The following is a 23697-nucleotide window of genomic DNA, read 5'->3' as shown; positions in this document are numbered from 1 at the left end:
TTTTTTAAAATGCTATTTTAGCCATCCTTGCTACCTCAAGTAAACTACTAGTTGATTTTTTTAACCCAAGAGTAAGACTTTGTATTTGTCCCTATATTAAATTTCATCTTATTCAATTTGGTCCAATGTTCTAACCTGTGGATATTTTTTACATCTGACTGTCAATCAACAAACATTCAATAGGCAACTCCTATGTACCAGGCACTATAGTAGATGACAGTATGAAAAATAAAAAAGGCCCCAACTTTAAACTTATTTTCTATATGGCAGGAATCGGCATTGCCCCTGAGCTAAGAATCATTTTGGAAATGTTAAAAACCATTCTTAGTTCTGTGGCCATCCAAAAAAAAAAAAAAAAGGGCACAAAACATACAACATACATAACTTGAGTAGAAATGGTTTCATTCTTTATATTCATATTCTAAGCCCTAAGCAGTGTGTTGAACATAGTAGGTACTTAATAAATGCTTGTTGATTAATTTCCCAAACAAGTATAAACACCATTCCAGGAAAGCCCCAAAACATGTTTCCCTTCACTTTCTTCTCTCCCCACAAAACTACTCTGGTCGCTCTATGCCATGTCCAGGAGGAATGATGTTTCTCTCACCACACAGGGGGACAATCACCCTTCTTTCCTACCATGACTTTTTTTGTTTTGTTTTGTTTTGTTTTTTAAATTTTTGCAGGGCAATGGGGGTTAAGTGACTTGCCCAGGGTCACACAGCTAGTTAAGTGTCAAGTGTCTGAGGCTGGATTTGAACTCAGGTACTCCTGAATCCAAGGCCAGTGCTTTATCCACTGCGCCACCTAGCTGCCCCCTCCTACCATGACTTTTTAAAAAGTCAATCTTGCTATTTGTATTTACATTCCCAGCACTTAGAGCTTAACAAATGCTTTCTCATTCATCAATTCATTCATTTATCCTAGGATTGTCAACCTAGTGAGATCAGAGGAAGGAGAGTAAAAAGGGATTGTAGCCATGGCCCAAGCTATGTACCAAAAGGAGCAAGCTCAGAAGTAAGCAGTAGTTGTGTGGCTTGACCCCAGGAAGATAGCAAGGTCTCAGTTCTAATTTCTAGCCTAATCTCAAACCTGCAGAGGAATAACCAGGGCAAGAATCCCAGCCCAAAGGGGAGCCTACAGTTCTCTCACTCTGAACCTACAGAGGTCCCAGCTAAACTAATCTATACTGGCTGAGTTGAGCAGCATCTACTGTTGCTCAGACCCAAAGCCTGGTCAGGAACTTGAAAGGCTCAGGGGGCAGTGGACCTTGCCCTAAAATCAGACCACTTTGGGAGGTCCCCAGCCTGAGATGTCCAAACAGCCTGGACCAGCCCAGGCCTTCCCTCCAAAATCAAAGTCAAGAAGACTGGAAGAATGAGCAAACGAATAAAGAGTCCTACCATACAGAGCTATTATGCTACCAGAGATACTCAAGACACTAAAATCTGGGAGAGAGTTCCTAAACATTTATAAGAAAAGCCTCAAAGAAAAACAGGGCACAAATTCAAAGAGATGGACAGCATGCACAATTTTTCCCCTTAGCATTCTAATTTTTCTTTACCTTATTCTTTAAGCAAGAGTTTAAAATATTTTTAATTAAGAGTACCAGAGTAAAAATTTGGAAAAGAAATGAGAGCTAGAGAGCTACAGAAGATTTAGGGAATTCCCCAAGCAGCAAATTCCTCGAAAATTGGAATGGACCAAATAGAAGTCATTGACTCCATGACACATCAAGAAATAGTAAAAACAAAGTCAAAAGACTGAAAAGAAAACAGGAAAAGATGTAAAGTATTCTCACAGAAAAAGCTACTACCTGGAAAATAAATCAAGAACAAACATTTAATAATCATTGGGCTACCTAAACTCCACATGATACAGCAGCCTCCACAATAAAACTATTTAAACTCTTACTTATAAAAGAGCACAGACTGGAATATAATGTTCCAGAATGCAAAAGATACAGGCTTTTATTATAGTAAAAAATAACTTACCCAGAAAATTTGAATATAATACTACAGGAAAAAAAGAAAACGAATCTTTAATGATGGAGGACTTTTCCCCCCACATAAAAAGAGAGAGTAGACTTTTATACAAACAAGGAGGAAGAGAGATGGGGGAGGTGCACAGCTGAAATTGGAATCTTAACTGTCCCCAGAAGTGATCAAAGAACAAGCGCACACACAACTGGTACAGAAAATATATTTCACTCAAAAGGGAAATGGAAGAGAAAGAAGAGAGGAGAAATGGAAGAATTAGAGGAACTGTAGATTATGAGAGTTATTAGTCTTAAAACTAAGATGTATATTTATAGCTTCTTTTGAAGTAGCAAAGATTAGAAATCTGAGGGAGTATACATAAATTGGGGAACGGCTAAACAAGTTATGGTATATTGTGTGATTGTACTTTAAGAAATAATAGGGGCGGCTAGGTGGCGCAGTGGATAAAGCACTGGCCCTGGAGTCAGGAGGACCTGAGTTCAAATCCAGCTTCAGACACTTGACACTAGCTGTGTGACCCTGAGCAAGTCACTTAACCCTCATTGCCCTGCAAAGGAAAAAAGAAATAATAAAGGTGATAGTTTCAGAGAAGCCTGGACTTATATACCAGCAATGCAAAGCAAAGTGAACAGAACTAGATCATAAAATGACAGCCATATATATGGTAAAGTAATTTTGAAAGAATTAGGGACTGATCAGCACAATGAACAACTATCATTCCAGAAGACTCCTGCTGAAATAGGCTACTACCTAATAGGATTAATACAGAATGAAATTTGGGGGGCAGCAGAGGGAGCAAGGGAGTTCATGGTCAATACAGAAATTGTTTTGCTTGACTTTACAGTTTAAGAGGGGATTTGTTTTCCTTTCATCTCAAATGGGAAAATGGAGTATCTAGAGTGGGAAGGAAAGGAGGTGGATTTTTGCTGATTTCTTAATTGTAGTATTAAATATGCTTTTAGAGAACTGTCTAAGCATTTTTAGTTAATCCAACAGTTGGTTAAGAAAGCACAGCTCTTTCTCAGTGTCATAATACTATTTCTGATCCTGTCCCCTACCTCATTTCAAATCCATCTGATCCAGACCAAACAGGTATCAAATATACTACTCAAACTAAGAGATACAAGAAGAATACATACCACCCTCAGTATTTTTTTGTTGACTGTAATAGGACAAGTTTTTAAAGTCATGCATAAATAGGGGCATTATAAGCAAAATAAATTACCTATTGTCTATATTTTTATTAACATTTTAAGTTATAGGTGATATGATTATAGGAATAACTCTGTAGTTGATCAAATTGTATTCAATATCCTCTTCTAATATAATAGGCCCTGAGTAGTTACGCACTGGGTTTCTCCCTTAGCCTAGGGCTAACACCAGTAGAAAAACACAAAACCCTGTGACCCTGGGCAAGTCACTTAACCATCATTGCCCAGCAAAAACAAAAACAAAAAAACCCAAAAAATCCACACAAAACCTTTAGAATACATATGTAAAACATTTCAGTGCTATAATGTTTAACTAAAAATGTCTTTTTCTGTCCTTATTATGTTCCAAGAGAGGGGACACTACACTGAATTCATTCTTAACGTCCTTTTAAAACTATAGGCCCCCAAAATGTAAATCCAAGGTTAAAGACTATCACTAACATTTAACAGCAAAGCACTTAAGCCATCTTCCTGACAACCCAGGGAGGGAAGGACTATTATCATTCTCACTTTATAGATGAGCACACTGTTTTGTCAAAACAAAACAAAACCCCTCAGACTACCAGGCTCTTGTCTCTAAGAGGAAAGGTGTGGCCAATGACAATTCAATGATCCTACAAAATTAGTAATTCTCAATCATGATGTCGTCTGTTGTGTTTAAGTCAAGTTTTCAGTCATGTCCAACTCTTTGTGACCCCATTTGGGGTTTTCTTGGCAAAGATACTGGAGTGGTTTGCCATTTCCTTCTCCAGCTCATTTTACAGATGAAGAAACTGAGGCAAAAAGGTTTAAGTGACTTGCTCAGAGATACTAAGTCACATTTGCACTCAGGTCTTCCTGACTCCAGTCCTACCCCTGCATCTACTGGGCCCTGCAGTTTACCATCATCATACTACTTGCTACTTTTTATTTCTAACATGCCAAACATCAATAATGCACAAACAAAAGCTCTTTAGGGTTGGGTCCTCAAATCACTTTTAAGAATACAAAAGGTCTTAAGACCCAAAAGTTCAAGTACTGAAACTCTAAGTTACAAGTCATACTAAATCATCTAATCCAATCATAAATAAATCTTCATCCTGTCTGCTTGGACACTTTCAACGATGGAAAAAAAAAAAAACAATGGGGAAAAAATACACTTATCTTGAGAGAACTAATTTTTTTATTTTTCCTTTTTGGGGGGGTGGGGCAATGAGGGTTAAGTGAATTGCCCAGGGTCACACAGCTAGTGTCAAATATCTGAGGCCACATTTGAACTCAGGTCCTCCTGAATCCAGGGCCAGTGCTTTATCCACTGCACCACCTAGCTGTCTCCAACTAATTCTACTTTTGCACATGTCTACAGCTAAAATGTGATCCTCTCTAACTTCAAACCATTACAATAGGTCACTCATTCAATAAAATAACTTTCAGATTCTAACCCATTATAACTTTCCAAAAATTTGGAAAAAATTAGTTATATCTCTTAGCATGATCCAACTCCTACAAATTGAAATATTTCATCTTTTATATGCAAAATTATGTAAGGCAGAATTTTAAATGCAAAACAAGAATTATTAGTTTAATGTGGGAAAACACTTTTCATATTTAACAGTTCTAATTTGGTACTAGAAGAAAAGACAATGAAATTAGTACTAAAACAAAGGTATTTTGTTTATATTTTTAAAAATTGGTCTATTATGTTGTTAAAATTATTCCTTTCATTGACAAAACCCAAATATTTGCCAATTAAGTGAACACCGAGGAGAGAAATATGCTTGCCATATTCACCTGAATAGGCAAACAATCTTATTTAAATAATACCGATTTATTTGTTTGTTTATTTATTGGGGGGAGCAATGGGGGTTAAGTGACTTGCCCAGGGTCACACAGCCAGTAAGTGTCAAGTCTCTGAGTTTGGATTTGAACTCAGGTCCCTCCTGACTCCAGGGCCGGTGTTCCATCCACTTCCAATTTAAGGAAATGCCAAGTCTAAATATTGTTTGTTTGTAACATGTAAAAATAGCGATATGATTTTTTCAAGTTAATTTCAAGTATTAATATATAAAATTAGTATGCTAACTAGACTGTAAGTGAGGATATGGCTCAGTGAGGACCAAACAAGTTCAAAATAAACAATGAAGAGCCTAGATTTTCTGGTTTGGTTTTTGATTTTGGTTTGTTTTAAATAGAGAGCTCATTATCACCTGATTCTATAATGTATGCTAAGAATCTAAGTTCCCAGCAGATCCTAGAGTGAAAAGGATATTTAAGGCTTTTTTAAATTATTATTTTCTAAGATAAACATCACCAAAAAACAATTCCCACAAACTTTTCTTAAATCTCGTGTAGAAATCTTATAACCAAGCCACATGAGACTGAAAAGACCAAATGAAATGCTAAAAGAACCAGACTATACATGCAACCAAAAATTCATAAATTAAAAGACAACAAATAGTCAATGTTGAAAAGGTTATAGAAAGACAAGCAAAAAATGATGAAATAGCCCAATCATCCTGGAAAGCAATTTCGATTTATGCCAAGAAAGTGACTAGAATGTGCAACAAACTGTTAAAGATAAACATAATGGAACATATCATCATATCTCCAAGCACTTAGCACAGTATTTGGCACATAGTAAGCATTTTAAAACATTTGTTAATAGAGTAATTTTTTGTTGTTCAATTGTGTGAGTCTTCATGACCCCACATGGGTTTTCCTGGCAAAGATACTGGAGTGGTTTGCAATTTCTTTGTGCAGCTCTTTTTTTTTTTTTTGCGGGGCAATGGGGGTTAAGTGATTTGCCCAAGGTCACACAGCTATAGTAAGTATCAAGTGTCTGAGGCCGGATTTGAATTCAGGTCCTCCTGAATCCAGGGCCGGTGCTTTATCCACTGCACCACCTAGCCGCCCCCTTGTGCAGCTCATTTTACAGATGAGGAAACCAAGTTAAACATGGTTAAGTGACTTACCCAGATCACACAACTAGTAAATGTCTATGGTTTAAAGGATTTGAATTCAGGTACTCCTGACTCCAGGCCAGATGCTATAAACCACTGTGCCACCACCTAGCTGTGCTATGGTAATTTACTACTCTACTATTAAAAAATTATGAAAACTATTAATTCAGAAAACTATAGGAAGACATGAACTGATGAAGAGTGAAATAAGGAGCTACAGACAATTACAACCAAGAATGTAAATGGGAAGGATACAAGATTAAAACAATGTAACGAAATTATGACCAACCTGGTTCCTCCTCTCCTACCTAAGAGATAGGAGATTGCACCACATGAGTAGAGAGACCTGAGGACAGCAAAGAATCCGTCATGGTCCAGGGCATGAGCCAGTCAGGGCCAGGGGCTGGGTATTATTAGGGCAGTAGAAACAACAGGGTTTTGGCATATTCCTTGCTGCAGAACTATGATAAAAACATTCCATAAGCTCTTCTATTTCATACATTTTTATCCTGATCTGTATGTATGGGAGTCATAGCCTCCAGTCATTCTTCCTTTCTCAAGTTCAGAGTATTCCTCTCTACCTGAACCCCTCTGCTTCCATGCTTGGAGACCCCAATATTCATGTTGCTATCTTCTTGAATATCCTGGCCTCCCAGGTCATCACCTAACCCCCCTCAATTCCCATGACCTACCTAACTCTTCCTTTAACCACCCAAGGTGAGGAGGGGAGATTCATATCCTATAAAACATCACCCAAAATTGATCCCTTAATTTCTCTACTCATGTCTTTTCTCTGTCCTTAATCTCTCTAGAGCTCAATATTGCTGGCTACCCTCCTAATTATTTCTACATCCTTGAACTGCATGACATTACCTTACTGGTTCTTCTTCTACCTGTCTGTCTGCTGCTTCAATGGATTACCTATCAAGTTATCCAACTTTCCTTCTGGGGCCACCTTCTCTTTATCCTTTACACTAAGTTTTATCAGCTCTCATGCACTCAATTGGAAGTCCTATGTAAATAAAACTTCTAAATCTATAAAGCAGTACCTGTTGTAGTAGAAAGAAGATCAGAGTAAACGGAGACCTGAATTCAAAACTAATAGCCTGAGTTTCCTCATCTTTATCATGGACATAATACCTGTAAGTACTTACTTCAGAAGGTTGTTTTAAGAATCAAATACCATGTATTAAGTTCTTTATAAGCTTTAAACATAAATATTAGTTTATATAATCCAGCTCTAACCTCACATAAATCTATCCAATTCCACATAGCCTGCTGGACATCTCCATTTAGATCAAACTCATTATGTTCAATACTGGATTCATTTTCCTTCCAAAATCTTTATCTCCTCCAAATTTATCTATCTGTGTAACCCCCAAGTTCAAAATCACTCTGTTCAAAATACTTGAAAACTTGAATGTTTACTACCCTAATTCAGGTCTCCAAATTGGATACCCCTTCCAGTTCCTCCCCTCTTTAATATATCCTTCACACTACTGCCAAAAACACTTACTAGCTGTGTGACCCTGGGCAAGTCACTTAACCCCCACTGCCCCGTAAAAAAACAAAAACAAAACAAAAAACTGTAAGCTTTGGGGGGCAGCTAGGTGGCACAGTGGGTAGAGCACGGGCCTTGGATTCGGGAGGACCTGAGTTCAAATCCAGCCTCAGACACTTGACACTTAACTAGCTGTGTGACCCTGGGCAAGTCACTTAACCCTCATTTCCCTGCAAAAATAAAAAAAACAAAAAACAAAAAAAAAACCCTAACAAAATCCAAATTCCTACATTCAAAAACAACCTTCAGCTACCCTTTACTGCTTTCTGTAATAGAATACCAACTCTTTAACTTGGTATTTAAAGCCATGTACAATCTAACTCCAACCTACCTTTTGCATTCCATGTTCCAATCAAAATGAATTATTAATTGTTCCCTACTTGACAGGTCTTCCCCAAAGCTGGGAAAGTATTCCTCTCTTTTGTGCTTTTTGATTCTTGCTCTTACAGATTTCATGGAAACAACAAACATGGAACTTGGACAAACCTTGAGAGATAGTTTAGGGGAGAAAAGCCTGGCGTATTATGGTATGGTCCTTCAGGAAGACTCCCCTGATCCTCTGGAGATATTCATATTCTCTTTCTCCTGAAGTATAACTAAATCACAGAGGAGTGGACAGACAACCGGCTCCAAAGCCATGAAGTTCCACCTCTGGTGCTTCATAACTATGCCACTTCCCTAGGTAAGTCATCACTTCTTGGTGCTCTAAAATAGAAAAGATGCCAACTAGGACAGCTAGGTGGCGCAGTGGATAGAGCACTGGCTCTGGATTCAGGAGGACCTGAGTTCAAATCCAGCCTCACACACTTAACACTTACTAACTGTGTGACCCTGGGCAAGTCACTTAACCCCAATTGCCTCACCCCCCAAAAAAAGAAAAAATGCCAACCCTAAATTGGTACAAGGAACAACTTTCTTCCCCCAGAAGGGGTTCGTTCAATCAGTGAAATCACAGGTCCAATCCCTATTCCCAAATCCCTTACCCCCTACCTTGATTATACTGATCTAAGCATGTGACATTTTACTCCACCACCACCTTTGGAAGGTAAGCCTGAAAAAATGGTTAACTTTTTATTTTTGTCTCTGTATACCTGGCACCTAACACTACCTGCATAAAGCAGACCCTGGAGACTGGATATAGAGGCAAGTAAATTCATAGTGGAAAAGACAGACTAGGAGAGATCAGAGGTCATGCCACTATTCTATTTACTTTTGTGTGATTTTTTTTTTTAATGGCTTTTTTTCCTTCAAATTTCCAATCTTTCCTGATTCACAAAGGATTTCTACAGTTATATATACATTTTAAAAGGGGAAAGGAGAAGTACGAAAAAATTTAGAAAGACAGGGACAAACGATTTGCAAAGGATGAGGACACAGAACAGGATTTGACATATTGTTTGGATAAAACAGCACTGAATAAAAGACAGCATTATAAAAAGAAACAACTTGAAAAGGAAAAGAATATTATTAAGCTTATTGGACATCTTCAAGAAGTCTGAAATACAAAGTGCTATGTATTTCACTTCTTAATTAAGTTCTCCCTTATAATTCATGCTTTTCCATAACAGATGTACTAAGGAGTTGACCATGTTGGCTTCAGGCGCAAATTCAGATTTTGCCATACGGTCTATGTGATCTTGGGCAAGTCACCTCATCTCTCAGTTCCCCTAGGTAATCTCTAAAATTAGATCTAAATCAACCAAGGAAAAACAGTAGCAGACCTCTTATACCATTCTCCAGTCTGCTATAATATCCAGCCCACAACAAAATAAATCCATAAGGCCTAGAACTAAAGCTTTGGATTTCCCCCAAAATTCAGTTTGCTGAAGAAGAGGTTCTTGTTAGAAAAACAAAAATATTAAAAAGCCTCTCTTTTTGGCTAATTTTGTCAGCACTAAGGGTTTTCCCGGGTCTGTGTAGGTCTCCACAACAAAAGGAAAAAGGTCCACAGTTCCGATGCAAAACACACTCAGGCTTCCATCCTTCCCCCAATCCAAAAATACAAGTGACACAAGATTTACAAAGCCAGAAACAGTCAAGGCACTCTTCTGCCACCCTCAAGTTTCTTGACTGTCACAGCATTTCATGTACCAGAAACAAATTCATAAGCAAAGCGTTTTTAATTGGAGAATATTCCTCGTTAACATTATTAAATACTTGAATTAAAATAAATGACTACAGCTATCCCTTCCATATCTCTCTTCCCCATCTCGGTTTCACACAAGAAATTAAATGGGAATTTTGGGGGAGTTTTGCAGAAGTCACAGATGATACACAAAGGCCAGCAGATGACAGAGCCCATGACCAAATAGTTAACTCAAATTTTACAATAAGGTCAGACCTTCTATGGTACGAAGGGAGGGTGCCAAGATATTTTAGGAGGATTTATCAGATCAAGCAAAGCCCCTAATGCCACCCCCTCACCCCCTTTTCAATGTGGAAAGGATAACTATCAGCAAACAGGCACTGCCTCAAAGAGCTTACATTCTATTGGAGAGATAATGTGCATATAAGTAAACATGATGTCATTTGAAGAGGAAAAACCAGACTCAATAATGCTTCAGAATCAAATCAAATAATGCTTCAAACAAGTATCCATAGAGTCCACAAAGAGATCCCATAAGTATGTTTGTGTTTTTTTTAAATCATACAAGATTTGGCTAAATTTTCTTTAGAGGGAAATTTTCTTTGGGGATAAAATTCATCCCTATTTGATAACTAATTAATAAAAAAGTTTTAAGACCCCAAAATTTGTTTCTTCTCATTAAAAACCAAAAGCATTTCCCTTATGATAGCACTACAACTTACATTTGTAGATGAACAGATCTAATAAACCAAGACCTACCAAAGGTCTTCAAGCAGAAACCAGAAGATCACTTTTTGAGGATGTTATTATAGTGAGGATTCCTTTATGTATAAATTGGGGCTGACTGCTGAGATCCTTCATAAAATTCTGGGAATTTTATGTACCCGTGGGTACAGGTAGGAATAAATTCTGGACTTCAACAAATGAAATGATAATGGTAAAATATATTTCCCCCCCAAAAAAGTAAATTTCTCCACTTAAGTCCTCATTATGGCAGGAAGTTAAGATAACACTAGGTTGTGGAGGCCAGTCCAGAAGAACACAAACTATATAAAATCTCACCACTACATTGGTTGGCATAGGAATGATGACTTTTTTGGTCCTTTTTATGGAGATTCAAAAGACCATGCACCAAGACAGACAAGGATTTAAGGTCTGAGTAGGAAAAGAAAAAGTATCTCCTTCAAACCCTAAAAAAAAAAAGCCTGATAAAATCATGGATCCTATAAGTACTGTTGGCCTTTGAGCTCCTTTTTCTACAGTAGTGATAGATTTATGTCAACCTAGTCAAATTCTAACCATCCATGTGACTACATATGTGCAAAAACAATGAGATACTAAGTACACATGGTCTAAATTTATCATGTCAATGAAAAAACTACTTTGATTTCTCATAAACTCTAAAAATTTCTCAACATATATGGTCAAAGTGGATATTAAATTCACCTCAGATTAGTAAACAACATACATAAGTTCAATTACCAAATGTTAAAATGACCACCATGAGGGGCAGCCAGGTGTTGATAAAGTGTTGATAAAGCACCTGCCCTGGATTCAGGAGGACCTGAGTTCAAAGCCGGCCTCAGACACTTGACACTAGCTGTGTGACAGTGGGCAAGTCACTTAACCCTCACTGCCCTGCAAAAACAAAAATCAAAAAAACATGACCACCATGAAATAGATTTTCTAGTATGTGCAAATCTGCTTAATTTACAATGCAGCCAAGTGGGTTATTTACAAACTTTCATAAAGGTTCTGAACCCATGACTATTTAGTAAGTTCTATTCTCGCTAGAGAATTGTTATTTATAAAATCAACTGGTTTATACCAAACTCGCAGGAATATATATGTATGTATACACACACACTCATATACACAACATGCATATGAATCCTTTAAGGCTCCTGAGAAAAAATAAAATGACACTACAATTTGTTTGAAACTGCACTTAGATATTTGATTCTAACTTATAATAGTATTCTTATATGCTAAGGATGGTTCCAAGTTGTTTTTAAACAAAAGGTCCAAAGGCAAATCTAGCTATTGTGATCCAAAAAAGGAGCACCCAAGAAAGTAAAGGGAGATATTTTTAATTAAAAAACCAAAAAGAAAAACCCTATTTCCACTGTCCTTACAATATAACATTCTCCCAGTTTCCACAGGAATGAGATTTTAAAATATTTTATAATAAATTGAAAGGTTCAGTTGATCATATTATATTTAAGGTCTGAAGAAATCTATGGGTTATAACAACAATGCTTTTATGAGTCCTTTTCTTAATTCAACTTGTACATAAAGCTATAAGACCATTTAAGTGACAAGGATAAAATGTCACAACATTAAAGTTAAAAAGTCAAACAATAATATTCTCACAAAAGCTTATAATGTGTTAATTACTCAAAGTGTTCAGACTGAAGGTTTTTATGTGAATAGTCTAAGTTCAAGAGCCTGCTTCTTTATAAAAAAGAATAGCACTGAGTGATAGCTGTCACAGCATTTTCATCCACTTTTAGCTATTCTCAATAAAGGAAGATAACTGGCATCCATGAAAGGAGATCAGAACAAACTCAATACTATTGAGTTCAGTTATTCACAAAACTGGTTAACATTAATTTTTATTAGCACCAGAGTAGCTTATTAGCCAAAAAGACTAAACATATGAGTTGGGGGGGGGGGGGGATGAAGGAATTGTTGGGTTTTTTAGATAATATTATCCTTGTACCTACAAAAGTAAACCAGGAAACATGGAGTATCCCAAAAATCTTCCTACAGTTTTAAGCTATCAAAGACTTAATAGCTTCAAAGTGCAGGAAAGCTTTTGGGACACCCAGTAAGGTCTTTGGCTAACATGAGCAAAGCCATATCCAATCAGTGCCCTTTTCTTTTACCCTGTAAAGCCCAATCCGAGCACACACATTGGTAAGCAACATGCAAGCAGCAACACCAGGCAGAGCAAAGTGAAAAAGGAAAGGTTCTAGGTAACTGCCTAATGCCTGTCAATCTTTCCTTGCTCTCACATCCTAAGGTTACCTGCCAGGGGATGATCCTTCCCCTTATAATTATATCTTTCCTACTCTTTGATCCCTTCTTCATTCTGTTAGTGTTTTAAAAAAAAAGGGGGGTGGGATTCAAACCTCGGGCCAAATCACCTGTCTTATTCCAGTTGTAAAAAATGGTTGGCAAGGGGCAGCTAGGTGGCGCAGTGGATAAAGTACTGTCCCTGGATTCAGGAGGATCTGAGTTCAAATCCGGGGCTCCGACACTTGACACTTGCTATGTGACCCTGGGCAAGTCACTTAACCCCCATTGCCCCCCACCAAAAAAAAAAAAATGGTTGGCAGGTAAACAGGATAGATCATTAAAAAATTTGTAAAGACTGAGCCAACCCCATTTTGTGGAAATCAATTCTGCATGGCCAGAAACAGACTGCATTCCTTCAGGAGTATCTTTCCAATTTTCAAGTGAAAATAATGAATGTGTCCCTCATTCTCTCCAAAAGGTATGTGACTATAGCTTACAACTTTCCTAATTTCAATGAAAAACTATAGCCTAGAAGTTGCTTCAAAATAGACTCTTTTTGCCTCTCTTTGTATCTCCAGTGCTTAACACAGAGTGCCCGGTATACAGCAGGTGCTTAATAAATTCTAAAGTGCCTTTTCGGAATACAACTTGTCATCCGTCTACCTGTAAAATGCAGCAGAATAAAATCCAATCAATTTCTGTAATGTTTGGTAGGACAAAAAAACCTACTTAGCTAACAAAACCAAAAACCATTCTGAGGATTTTAAATAGACTATTCTACACATTTCTTGTTGAATGATTTAGGCAACATCAAGAAACAGGAGGGAAAAAAAAGTATATCAATTTCAGTTGTGATGACTGTATCAGAAGGTTCCAGGCTCATACATCATATGAGGTCCCCCAAAATAAGTTAAAAAAGCAGAAAAGGAAAACAACTGCCACTATGATCACAAAGAAAATAAGCATTAAGACACTGCACTAGATGGCTGAAATCAAGGAAAATTTGTCCCCTCCAGAAGGAGACATTAACAAAATACTAATGTCAAAATATTTGCATTCCAATTAACTGTAATTTCTAGAGTAGCTCTAACCTACAAAAAACATTAAGATATTAATTCTGACCTGGAAACACCACCAATGGATAGGCAATAAGCCTGACTAGAATCAGGGTAGTTATATCAGTCATATGATAATGTCATGACTCAAAAGAGACTTGGGTAACTCAAGTGGTTTATTATTGAAATTATATAAAAATACTAGCACTAGACCCTATGCTAATTAAATTTGTGTAGACACAAATGCTACTAAACATTAGACATCAAAGTCTATCACTATAATATTCAAATTCTTCATTATGGTTCCTTTAAAGATTTACTGTTTCAACAGATTTTGCATTAAATTACTCAATTCAAGTAGCATTTTAAGTACACACATTGGTAAAAACACAATAACCAGAATTTGCACTGTCACTATTTTTGACTTTGGGGAGAAAAGCTGACATTCAAATTTTATCTGAGAAGAAAATAAAATAAAAATGTGCTTCATGACAAGATATTTTAATTCAACAATAAATCACATATAAACTAATTGGCTTAAGTTTCAAAACAATAGTAAGCTCCTTTTTTTTTAAAGTTCAAGAGTTTCCCAGTCTGATTTGGACTGCACACATTTACTGTAACACTCAGACTAAAACCACAATAAAGAGGGTTTTTAAAAGTAAAAAAAAAATGCTACTGCTTATAATGACATACAAAATTTGATGGCATTTGACAATTCTGTATTTAAAAGTGAAAACATATATATATACCTCAGCCTCAATGCCAAGTCGACCTAGAGTAAATGTATTCCTCAAGTGGTGATTAACAACTCCAAAAACTATCTATGCAGGGGGGGAAATTAGCTCTTAAAATAAATTGCAGTGGTCCCATTTTCTTTCTTTTTTGAAAGGTGATTTATTGAACTATTCTACTTAAATGTTCTAACCAAATCCTAAGTTAGATGCTTAAAGCATATGCCCAATTATCTACGTTTAACCTCAAGTATGAAAATCAAAGCACTACATAAAGAAGGCTCTTTGATCATGAAAGCACGCAAGTTCCCCATACTCTGCATCTGAAATACCAGTGTCACACACAGGACGACCGCCCGGACAAAACAGACACCTGATAGAAATGACACACTTGGGGGCCATCAGCTCCCAAGTCCCAACCCGGGATACACACAAACACCCGGGGATCGAATGATAACCAGCAAGTCAAACTCCGAATCACGATAACAATGGACCACATTCTGCTCAAACAGAGAAACCGAAAGCGCCCCAGTAACCACCAAGAGTTTCTCCCCATTTTATCTCACGCGCGCAGACGCGACAGCTAGCCGGGCAGGTTCCGTCCGGCCGCCGCTCAGGACCGGGGATTCCTCCCCCAAAGCCCGTCCTCGTGAGCCTTCAGTAGGCGCAGACACAAAGCCCGACCAGCACCGGGGCTTGCGGGAACCCCGCGGCACGGGCCACGCCACACAAGCAGGGCCGCCGGGGGAAGAGACGGACAAACGACACCATTTTGCCCCCGACGGAAAAGAAAACGCCGCGCCTGACCCGCACGGACGTGCACTGCGCGTGTGCTCCATTTAGGAAACGAAATGGGCAAACGCCGGCCTCGGGACAAGTGCGAGTGCCCAGCCTCCAAAGGAGCCCCGAGAACCCAAGCCCGGGACGGGAGGCGCCCCCCGCGCTCGGGCGCGGACCCAGGTAGCAGGCGGCTGCTCCACAAGTGGGGGGAGGGGCGGCCCCGCCTCCCCGCGCCCCCTCCCCGCGCGCGGCCCTGCGTGGGTACCTGGTGGAGGTGCCTTTCCTCACGTCACAGATGCTGCATTTGAAGGCTTCCGCGCTGTTCCTGAAGGTGCACACGCTACAATCCCAAAATCCCTCATCGGCCGCGGGTTTCGCTTGTCTTTTTGGCCTGGGGAGCGGGGCGAGGGGAGGAGGAGGAGGGGGAAGGGAGGAGAGAACAACAAACACACGCACGGGTGAGAGCCCACTTCGCACGAGCGGGCGCCCCCACCCCGAACTTACTCCCCGGCCCACTCGCGGGGCACGGCCCGGGCCCGACCAGGGCGGGGACCCTCCCCCCCCACCGCCTGGCCGGGCGGACCGGAGGGGGGGGGCCCACAGCGGAGCGCCCCCCCCCCCCGGGCGTCCTCCTCGGCCTTCGCTCCCTCCCCACCTGGTGAAACCCTTCCCTTTGTCTGGAGGGTCGGGGAAGAGGAGCCGCCATGGCTGCGGCGGCGGCCGAGGCGGCGCTCTGGCCCGCTCGCGCGGCGCTCGGCCCCGCCGGCAGGCGGGCGGGCCGGCAGACACCGCCTCCCCGCCGCCCGCCCGCCCCGGGCCGACGTCCATCTTAGCGGCGCCTCCTCCTCCGGGCCCCCCCCCCACCGCGCGCGCCGCCGCCGCCACCGCCGCCGCCGCCGCCGCCGCCGCCGCGGCCCGGGCTCGGCGGCGGGGCCTAGTCGTGAGCGCCTCCTCCTCCTTCTCCTCCGGCTGCTCGCGCCCCCGCCCCGCCCCCCGGCCCCGGCCCCGAGCGGCGGGAGCAGGTACCTGGTCGGGCTCTTCTTGTCGCCCATGGTCATGGATGGGCTCTCCCCCCGCCCCCCCCTCCGCAAAACAGGGGCCGCGCTGAGGAGAAACCAAACGCCGCCCGCCGCCGCGTCGCCGCCGCGGCCGCCGCCGCCTCCGCCGTCCTCGCCGCCGCCGTCCTCCTCGCCTCCCCCCCCCCAAGCCGCCCGGGCTCGAGCTCCGGCCGCCGCTGCTGCTGCTGCCGCTGCCCCCGCCGCCGCCGCCGCCGCTACCGCCGCTGCTACCGCCGCTGCCGCTACCGCCGCCGCCGCTGCCAGTCTCCGGACGAGACTAGTCCCCGCCAGCGCCGCCTCCGCCGAGTGACTGACTGGGGGCGGGGCCGAGCGCCGCGCGTCACCAGCCCGGCTGACCAATGGAGGCGCGAGGCCTCTCCGACGAGGGGAGGGGGAGGCTCCGAGCCGAGGGGGAGGGGGCGAGAAGGGGGGGGAAACAGGAGGGGGGAGAGAGCTGCGGACGTGTGCGCGGTGGTTGGGGGGGGCGGCTCGCGGGTGCGTGCGTGCATGCATGCATGTCTGCATACATGCACGGGCCCCTTTGCTTGTGTGTGCATGCGTGTGCATGTGTGTTCCTTAGCGTCCAGCCTGCTTCTGTGTTCTCTGTGTGTGTTTGTGTGTGTTTGCACCGGCTCCTCGCTCTATTGCTGTGCGTTTGTGTGTGTGTGTGTGTGTATGTATGTGTGTGTCTGTCTGTGCATGTGTCCGTGCACGTGTCTGTGCGTCTCTGGATGCAGATCTGTGTGTACATCTATGTAGGGGGACGTCTGTGTGTGTTCCCCGCCCTCCCCCCTCCCCCCAACTCAGCCCCGGGGCTGCATTCCCGGCCCACACTTGCAACCCAGGAAGCTGTTTTGTAGGTGGCCGTTCTCTTATTCTCGTCTAAACGAGGATCCCCAAGCGGGACTTGGTGGGGAACAGGACGTACCCGGGCTTTTGAAGAGGCACCCCTCTTCTGACCAAGCCGACACTCAGAAAGACTTAGGGAGAGGACAGAGGGAGGGAGGAACGGCAGGAGACTGGAAAGAAAGGAGTCTGCATGGCTTCTGAGGCATGTGCCTCCCACCCCCTCGGTGGGCTATCAGGAAACCACCCCCGGACTCAGAGAGTTCACGGTGGCACTTTGCTGGGGAGGGAGAGGAGCACACGCGTGGGGGCCCCGTCCCCATCCTTGCGCTTGCCCGGTCTGCGGCCCTCCCCTCAGACTGTGGGGTGGGTTGTGTCCGTGCTCCACCCAGGTGTGGGCACAGCTCTGCCCCTGGCGCTCACCGAAGCCAAGGGGATGCCCGCGGGGCAGTGCGTGTGACCCTTGCTCTGTACCCAGCCGGACTCCTGCCTGGCTGCTCGCCAGGCTGGGGAGCTGCTGCAGAACCGGAGCTGGAAACCTCTGCCCACCCTCTCCCGGAGCAAGCCGCTGTCTGCGGGAGCAGATCGGAGGGAGGGCTGTGCGCGCCCGGGGGAAGAAGCCTGGTGCGGACCTGGGGGCCCTGGTTTGGAGGGGAAAGCTGGGGAGCGAAGCCCACGCGCCCGCCTCGAGCGTTAGCTTATCCCTAACTTCTGCGCTTGGAGCCCCTCCCTCCCCCCCCCCCACCCCACCCGCGACCCCTTCGGCATTTTCTGCACGATCCATCCGGGCCATGGGCGGCATTCAGTTGTATGCTGTGTTGCACTGTCTTCAACGTCTTCCACGGTTTTTAATGAAAGTTTTCTCCCCTGCTCTCCTTCAGAGCTGGCAGGGGCCGGATCACCTTGTAAAGGGGGAAGGGGAATTCTGCCTGAAATCCATGAAGTGGGGAAGATTTGGATTCAAATCCCGCTTCTGATATGGGAGCGTAATGGGGAGAACGCTGGATTTGTAGACAGACCAAGGCCCTGGGTTTGAATCTCTTCTACTTGCTACCTGGGTGACCTTGAGCCAAGCACAACCTCAGGATAATAATACCAGCAACCCTGACGCCTACCCAAGGGTGATTGTGGGGTCCAAATTAGATCGTGCACATAAAACTTGCAACTATATAATTAGATGGCATCTGTAAACCCCTCCCACCCTAAACCTGTGGTTCTGTACCGTAACACCAATATATAAAGGATGCTTGACTGAACTTCCTTGAATTTGAGTAAGGATGCTACCATCTTAATTCCGGAGAGCCAAGGTGAAGTTTATAGCCCATTATTAGCAAATATAAATGGATTAAAGAAATGTAAATACTCTATACCTGCTGTCATACCCTTCTTTCTGGAGAGCAGACCCCCCTGCTCTAAGATTATTAGGTGATGCATTACCTTAGGCCATAGTACCAAGAAAGAATAGGAAAAAAAGTAGAGACTTGGGAGATTGGGAAGCTAGGGCAGGCCTGCTGGGTGTACTCAAGTTCCTTAGAGATTAGGCCCTGTTTATGCGCAGCCTGTTATTATTATAATCAGTATTCAGTAGAAGGATAACCCAATCAGGGCAAGAGTGAAGACTTCCCATCCTTCCATCTGAATCGGGAGCTGTAAGGGAGGAGGAAGTAGGGGGACTGGTAAAGGAAGAAATAAAAGGAGGCGGGAGGGAGTGTGTCAAAGATAAGCTTATTCAGCACATGATGTACTGTAACTAGGCACACCCTGCACCCAGCCTGAGAAATACCATCCATGTTTAGAGCAAGGGTCAGCAACCTCTTTAGTCCAGAGAACTACTTAGGCTGTGACCCTTCCTGTCTATGTATGCCAAATGAGAGAGAGAGAGAGAGAGAGAGAGAGAGAGAGAGAGAGAGAGAGAAAGAATTTGAGATGGAGATCTTTGGAGAGATATTGTCCTGAAGTTTTCACAACAGGAGTCCCTAGACCACACATGAAGTATATCCTTTTAACTATAGTGTCTAAATAATAATAATAGACATTTTTTAAAAGTTTCAAAAGTGTCAGTTGTCCCGTTATTGCACATGGCCTTGTTGGTGGGTAATTTACTTGTATCTCAATTGCAGATGCTAGTTAAATTAGCCTCAAGAAACTTCTGGCACATGAATACCTTGTTGGGGTTATTTTATTTGTTTGCTTGTTTTTTGTCTTTCTATCCCTATGAACTAGTACTGTAGCTTGCATGTATTAGGAGTTCAGTAAAAGTACCTTGGATTGAACCAAACATATGGGATAGACTATAAGACGATGGGGTGGTCCTCTAACTCAAAGGCTCCCCAGATTTTAGGTTCAATGGGCTGGGGGCGGGGGTTGCTTTCTGTCATGGCAGGGGGCACTGTCTAGTTTGAGAACAGATCATTTTTGCTAGGGGGGCTTAGGAATGCTCAAATGAGCCAGGTAGAGTGAGTGATCTATAGCAATCCCTTTTAGTTACCAAGCTAACCAAGTTTAGGGGGGGAGATAGAGATCACCATATTCAAGGACTAAAAACCGTTGTATAGAACAAAGCACACACTCAAGGCAAGATAAAGGAAAAACACCCTTTAAAAAACAACAACAACAACAAAAACGAAAACCAGAAAGGGGAAAAGGAAAGGTGGTCCGGGCAGCTTAAACGGTGTGCCAAGAGCCCAAGCCTTCCTTCTTGCTCTGGGGCCCCAGGAACTGCCCTGCTTAAGAAAGCAAAAGGAGATAACTACCCAAGGAGATGATTCTGACAAACAGCAAAACTGCAAAGGCAACTTTACATTTGAAAGGACTCCTCCCCCAAAGAATACAAATTCTGAATATCCTGGGTTTTTGGACTTTAAACTTTGGGATTAACAACAGGTAAGAGGGTGATAGTTTTTACCCAAATACCCCACCGGGTTAAAAGTGGTATCAGCCATAGACTAGAAAATGTCACACACACAAAATAATAAACAGGTCCCTGTGCAAGGATTTTACACTAATTGGAAATAAGATGTAGTTATAGAGCACATAAAAGTTTCAGTAATCTTGGGATTAGGGGAAGGAAGTGGTGGAAGGTAGGTCTGGGCATTTATACTGGGAAATTGATTATCCCTAAATGAGACAATATCCTGAAATGCCCTGGTGTAATTAAGGTCTGATGGATGGATGGGTAGATGAATGTGAATGAATGAATGAATGAATGAATGAATGAATGAATGAATGAATGAATGAATGAATGAATGAGAAAAGGTTAAGAATTCAATTCTAGTTGCTGAGATTTAGTATCTTATTTTGCACTGTGTCTCTAGTGGCTTAAAAGGGGAAATATCTCCCTGAGGAACCAAATACCAGAGAGACTTGGGCATGGGGGAGAATATGGCTTATTTCACTTAGGGATTTCTTGAGATGACTTTACAATTGACATCTGCCCCCTGATTATTCAGATGAGCAAATTAACTGGAAGAGCAGCCTGGCTGAATTCTAGGTGTAGCTTTTTTTAAGATAAACTACTATATAAACTGTGCCCACAGTCAACCGACCTAGACTTCAATACCTCAAAGATCTGTGATATCCACTGTTTTGGGTGGGTCACTCCATCGATCCTGCCGAAATTGATGGGATGATCTTTCAGAGTTTCAGAAGGACAAATTTCACCACACTAGAAGGAACACTGGACATGGAGTCAGGAGAGACTTGGGTTCTAGTCTGACATGTACTAGGCATGAGTCTCAGTTTCCTTATCTGTAAGATAGGGCTAATAATATTTGTAGCATCTCCTCCACAAGACTCTTATGAGCCTCGGAGGAGATCATGAATGTCATGCCTTTTGCAGCAGCATCTTCCAGAACCCTAGAATGTGTGGATCGGGATGAAGTGAAAGAATACTGGAAAGGAAGGAGGAGGACAGATTCTGAAGGGCTTTAAATGCCAAAAAGCATTTTATATTTGATCCTGGAGGTAATAAGGAGTCACTAGAGTTCTTTTGGAAGTAGAAGAAGGGAAAGGTGACATATTCAGACCTGCTTTTTAGGAAATTCAGTTTGCCTGCTGAGTAGAGGATAGATTGGAGTAGGAAGGTAAGCTACTACTTTTGTTAAAAAGGTATCTGTGGAGGAATGTTGAGCCTGGAGAAGAGAAGGCTTGGGGAAATAGGATCACTATCTCTGAGGGGCTATCTCCTGGAAGATTTGTACTGTTTGGCCTCAGAAAGCAGAACTAGGAGCAGTGACTGAAAGATGCAAAGAGGAGGATTTAGGTTTGATGAAAGCAAAGGAGGGGTCTATGAGGGGTGTCCCCTGATCAGTTTGATGAGCTCCTCAATCAACAGACTGAGTTTATAAGGTGGGGACTCTGGGGCATCCGATGGGCAGGTTCCCACTGAGAATGTGGATGTGCCCATCTGTTACTTTGTTGAGAAGCTGATTGTCTTTGAAGGGCTGGACTCGTGGGAGGAGTTGCCCCTTCCCAATTGCATATAAAAAAACGAATTAAAGGACCTGATCCATCTCTTTTCTGCCTCATCCCTGATTCAGAATTTAGCAGAATGAACCTTTATGAGGTTGAGGTAGGGAAGAGGAAGATTTGTGTCCTGGGGGAAATATAGTGAGAACACTGGCCCTCCTATTGTTGTTCAGTCATTTCAGTCATGTCCTACTCTTTGTGACCCCATTGGAGGTTTTCTTGGCAAAGATACTGGAGTAGTTTGCCCTTTCCTTCTCTATCTCATTTTAGATATGAGGAAACTGAGCCAAACAGGGTTAAGTGACTTGCCCAGGGTCACACAGCTAGTAAGTGTTAAGTGTCTGAGGCCAGATTTGAACTCAGGTCCTCCTGACTCCAGGGCCGGTGCTCTATCCACTTCGCCACCTAGCTGTCCATCTTTCCTATTAGAACATACCAATCAATCAGCCAAGAAGTGTTTATTATCTTTGAGATGATTGCTTTAGTCTTTTGCTTTCCTTTTCCTTATTTGCTATGATGTGCTACTAGCTTAGCTAGAGGCAGCTAGGTGGTTCAGTGGATAGAGCATTGGGCCTGGAGTCAGGAAGACTCATCTTCTTGAGTTCAAATCCAGCCTCAGATACTCAGTGGCTGGGCGACCCTGGGCAAGTCACTTAAACTCTATTTTCCTTAATCCTCTAGAGGAGGAAATGGCAAACTTTTGCCAAGAAAACCCCATCCAGAGTAAAAGAGACACAACAACAACAACCATCACAACAACCAGCCCATCTGGCCCACCATGCTACCAAGTAAAGTAGGAGCAATCATGTCATGACCCAAAAAATAGTGAACTATGTATGCCTGGGACAAGTGAATCCAGAGGGAAGTCTGGTGAAGGTTCGGAGCTGTCCTGAGGTACTCCACTGTACTCTGATACAATCACTGGACATGAAAAAAAAGACTGAAGGCCACCTTCTAATGACTTTTTACAAGCCAAGGAAAAAGAGAAAAAGAGAGACTCCTCCAAGATGTGAGCCTCCTCATTCATTATCTGAAGGTAGCCCCAGTTTTAAAAGCCAATGAGCAGCTCTGACCTCTGGATATGGTGTCAATGAGCATGCCTCACCCCCTTGGATGCCCCAAAGGCTCATTGCCCTGTAAATTCATGCAATTGATTGGAGAGCTCCTCAAACTGATCAGGAGACTCCCCTGCTCTACTCTCCTTACACAAGGACAAACTTCTACCAGTTAGAGCTGGATTTCTGAACTAGGGTCAAAATTGATAACTATATTTCAATGTAACTAGTTTCCTTTGTAATCCTACGAATTTTTATTTATACATTTAGAAACCTTCTTCAAAAAGCCCATAGGCTTCCCCACACTTGCAAAGGGGTGCATGATGTAAACAAAACAAGACAAAAACTAATTAAGGACCTCTGATTTCTAGTTTTCCTGCTTTGGGAGGTTATGGGTTTCCCTTTGTTAGAGGTCCTCAAGCAAGACTGGATAGCCACTTTGAGGGGAGGGGAGGATTGTTGTAGAGGGATTTTTTTCCCCACCCAAGTATGGTCTAAAAAAGTTGTGAGTCATTTTAACTTAGAAATTTGATAAATCTGATTCTGGGGAATATTCTTTCAATAGGACCCATCCAACTTAGAGTAGATTTAAAATGCTGACTTTGATGATAATGGAAAAATAGCCCAGGCGATCTATTCAGTGTCTTCACTACCATCTGATGCACACTTCTTTTTTTTTTTTTTTTTTGAAACTCCAACCACCCTTTCAGATTCAGGTTGGAAGGACTGGAGGGCCTTCAAGCATAGACTGCCATACCTTGATCTCATGAGATTTTTAGCCATTGTTTCAATTTTTGTTTGTTTTTTTATTTCAATTCTAGATTGAAGGCAGAGCCCGAGCTCAGAGAAGGGGTGGGGGTGGGGGTCCTGAGGGTTGCACTGCA

At 42.5% G+C, this 23697-nt stretch overlaps 1 protein-coding gene across 1 annotated transcript in view; it reads right to left on the bottom strand.

Annotated features, from left to right (window-relative positions):
* Positions 1-16561, bottom strand: part of LOC122734688 (RING1 and YY1 binding protein) — a 69954-nt gene extending 53393 nt beyond the window's left edge. Inside the window, exons 1-2 of the mRNA XM_043975693.1 lie at positions 16414-16561; positions 15653-15778 (exon numbers count right to left, since the gene is read on the bottom strand). Coding sequence (XP_043831628.1) covers positions 15653-15778; positions 16414-16445 — 158 coding nt within the window. The 5' untranslated portion in view covers positions 16446-16561. The remainder of the gene's footprint in view (positions 1-15652; positions 15779-16413) is intronic.
* Positions 16562-23697: the final 7136 nt, after the last annotated feature.

This window comes from Dromiciops gliroides, chromosome 1, assembly GCF_019393635.1.
Source record: "Dromiciops gliroides isolate mDroGli1 chromosome 1, mDroGli1.pri, whole genome shotgun sequence".
Taxonomy (NCBI): Eukaryota; Metazoa; Chordata; class Mammalia; order Microbiotheria; family Microbiotheriidae; genus Dromiciops; species Dromiciops gliroides.
Note: the sequence above shows the minus strand (reverse complement) of the source record. Positions and strands in the feature narration are given on the sequence as shown.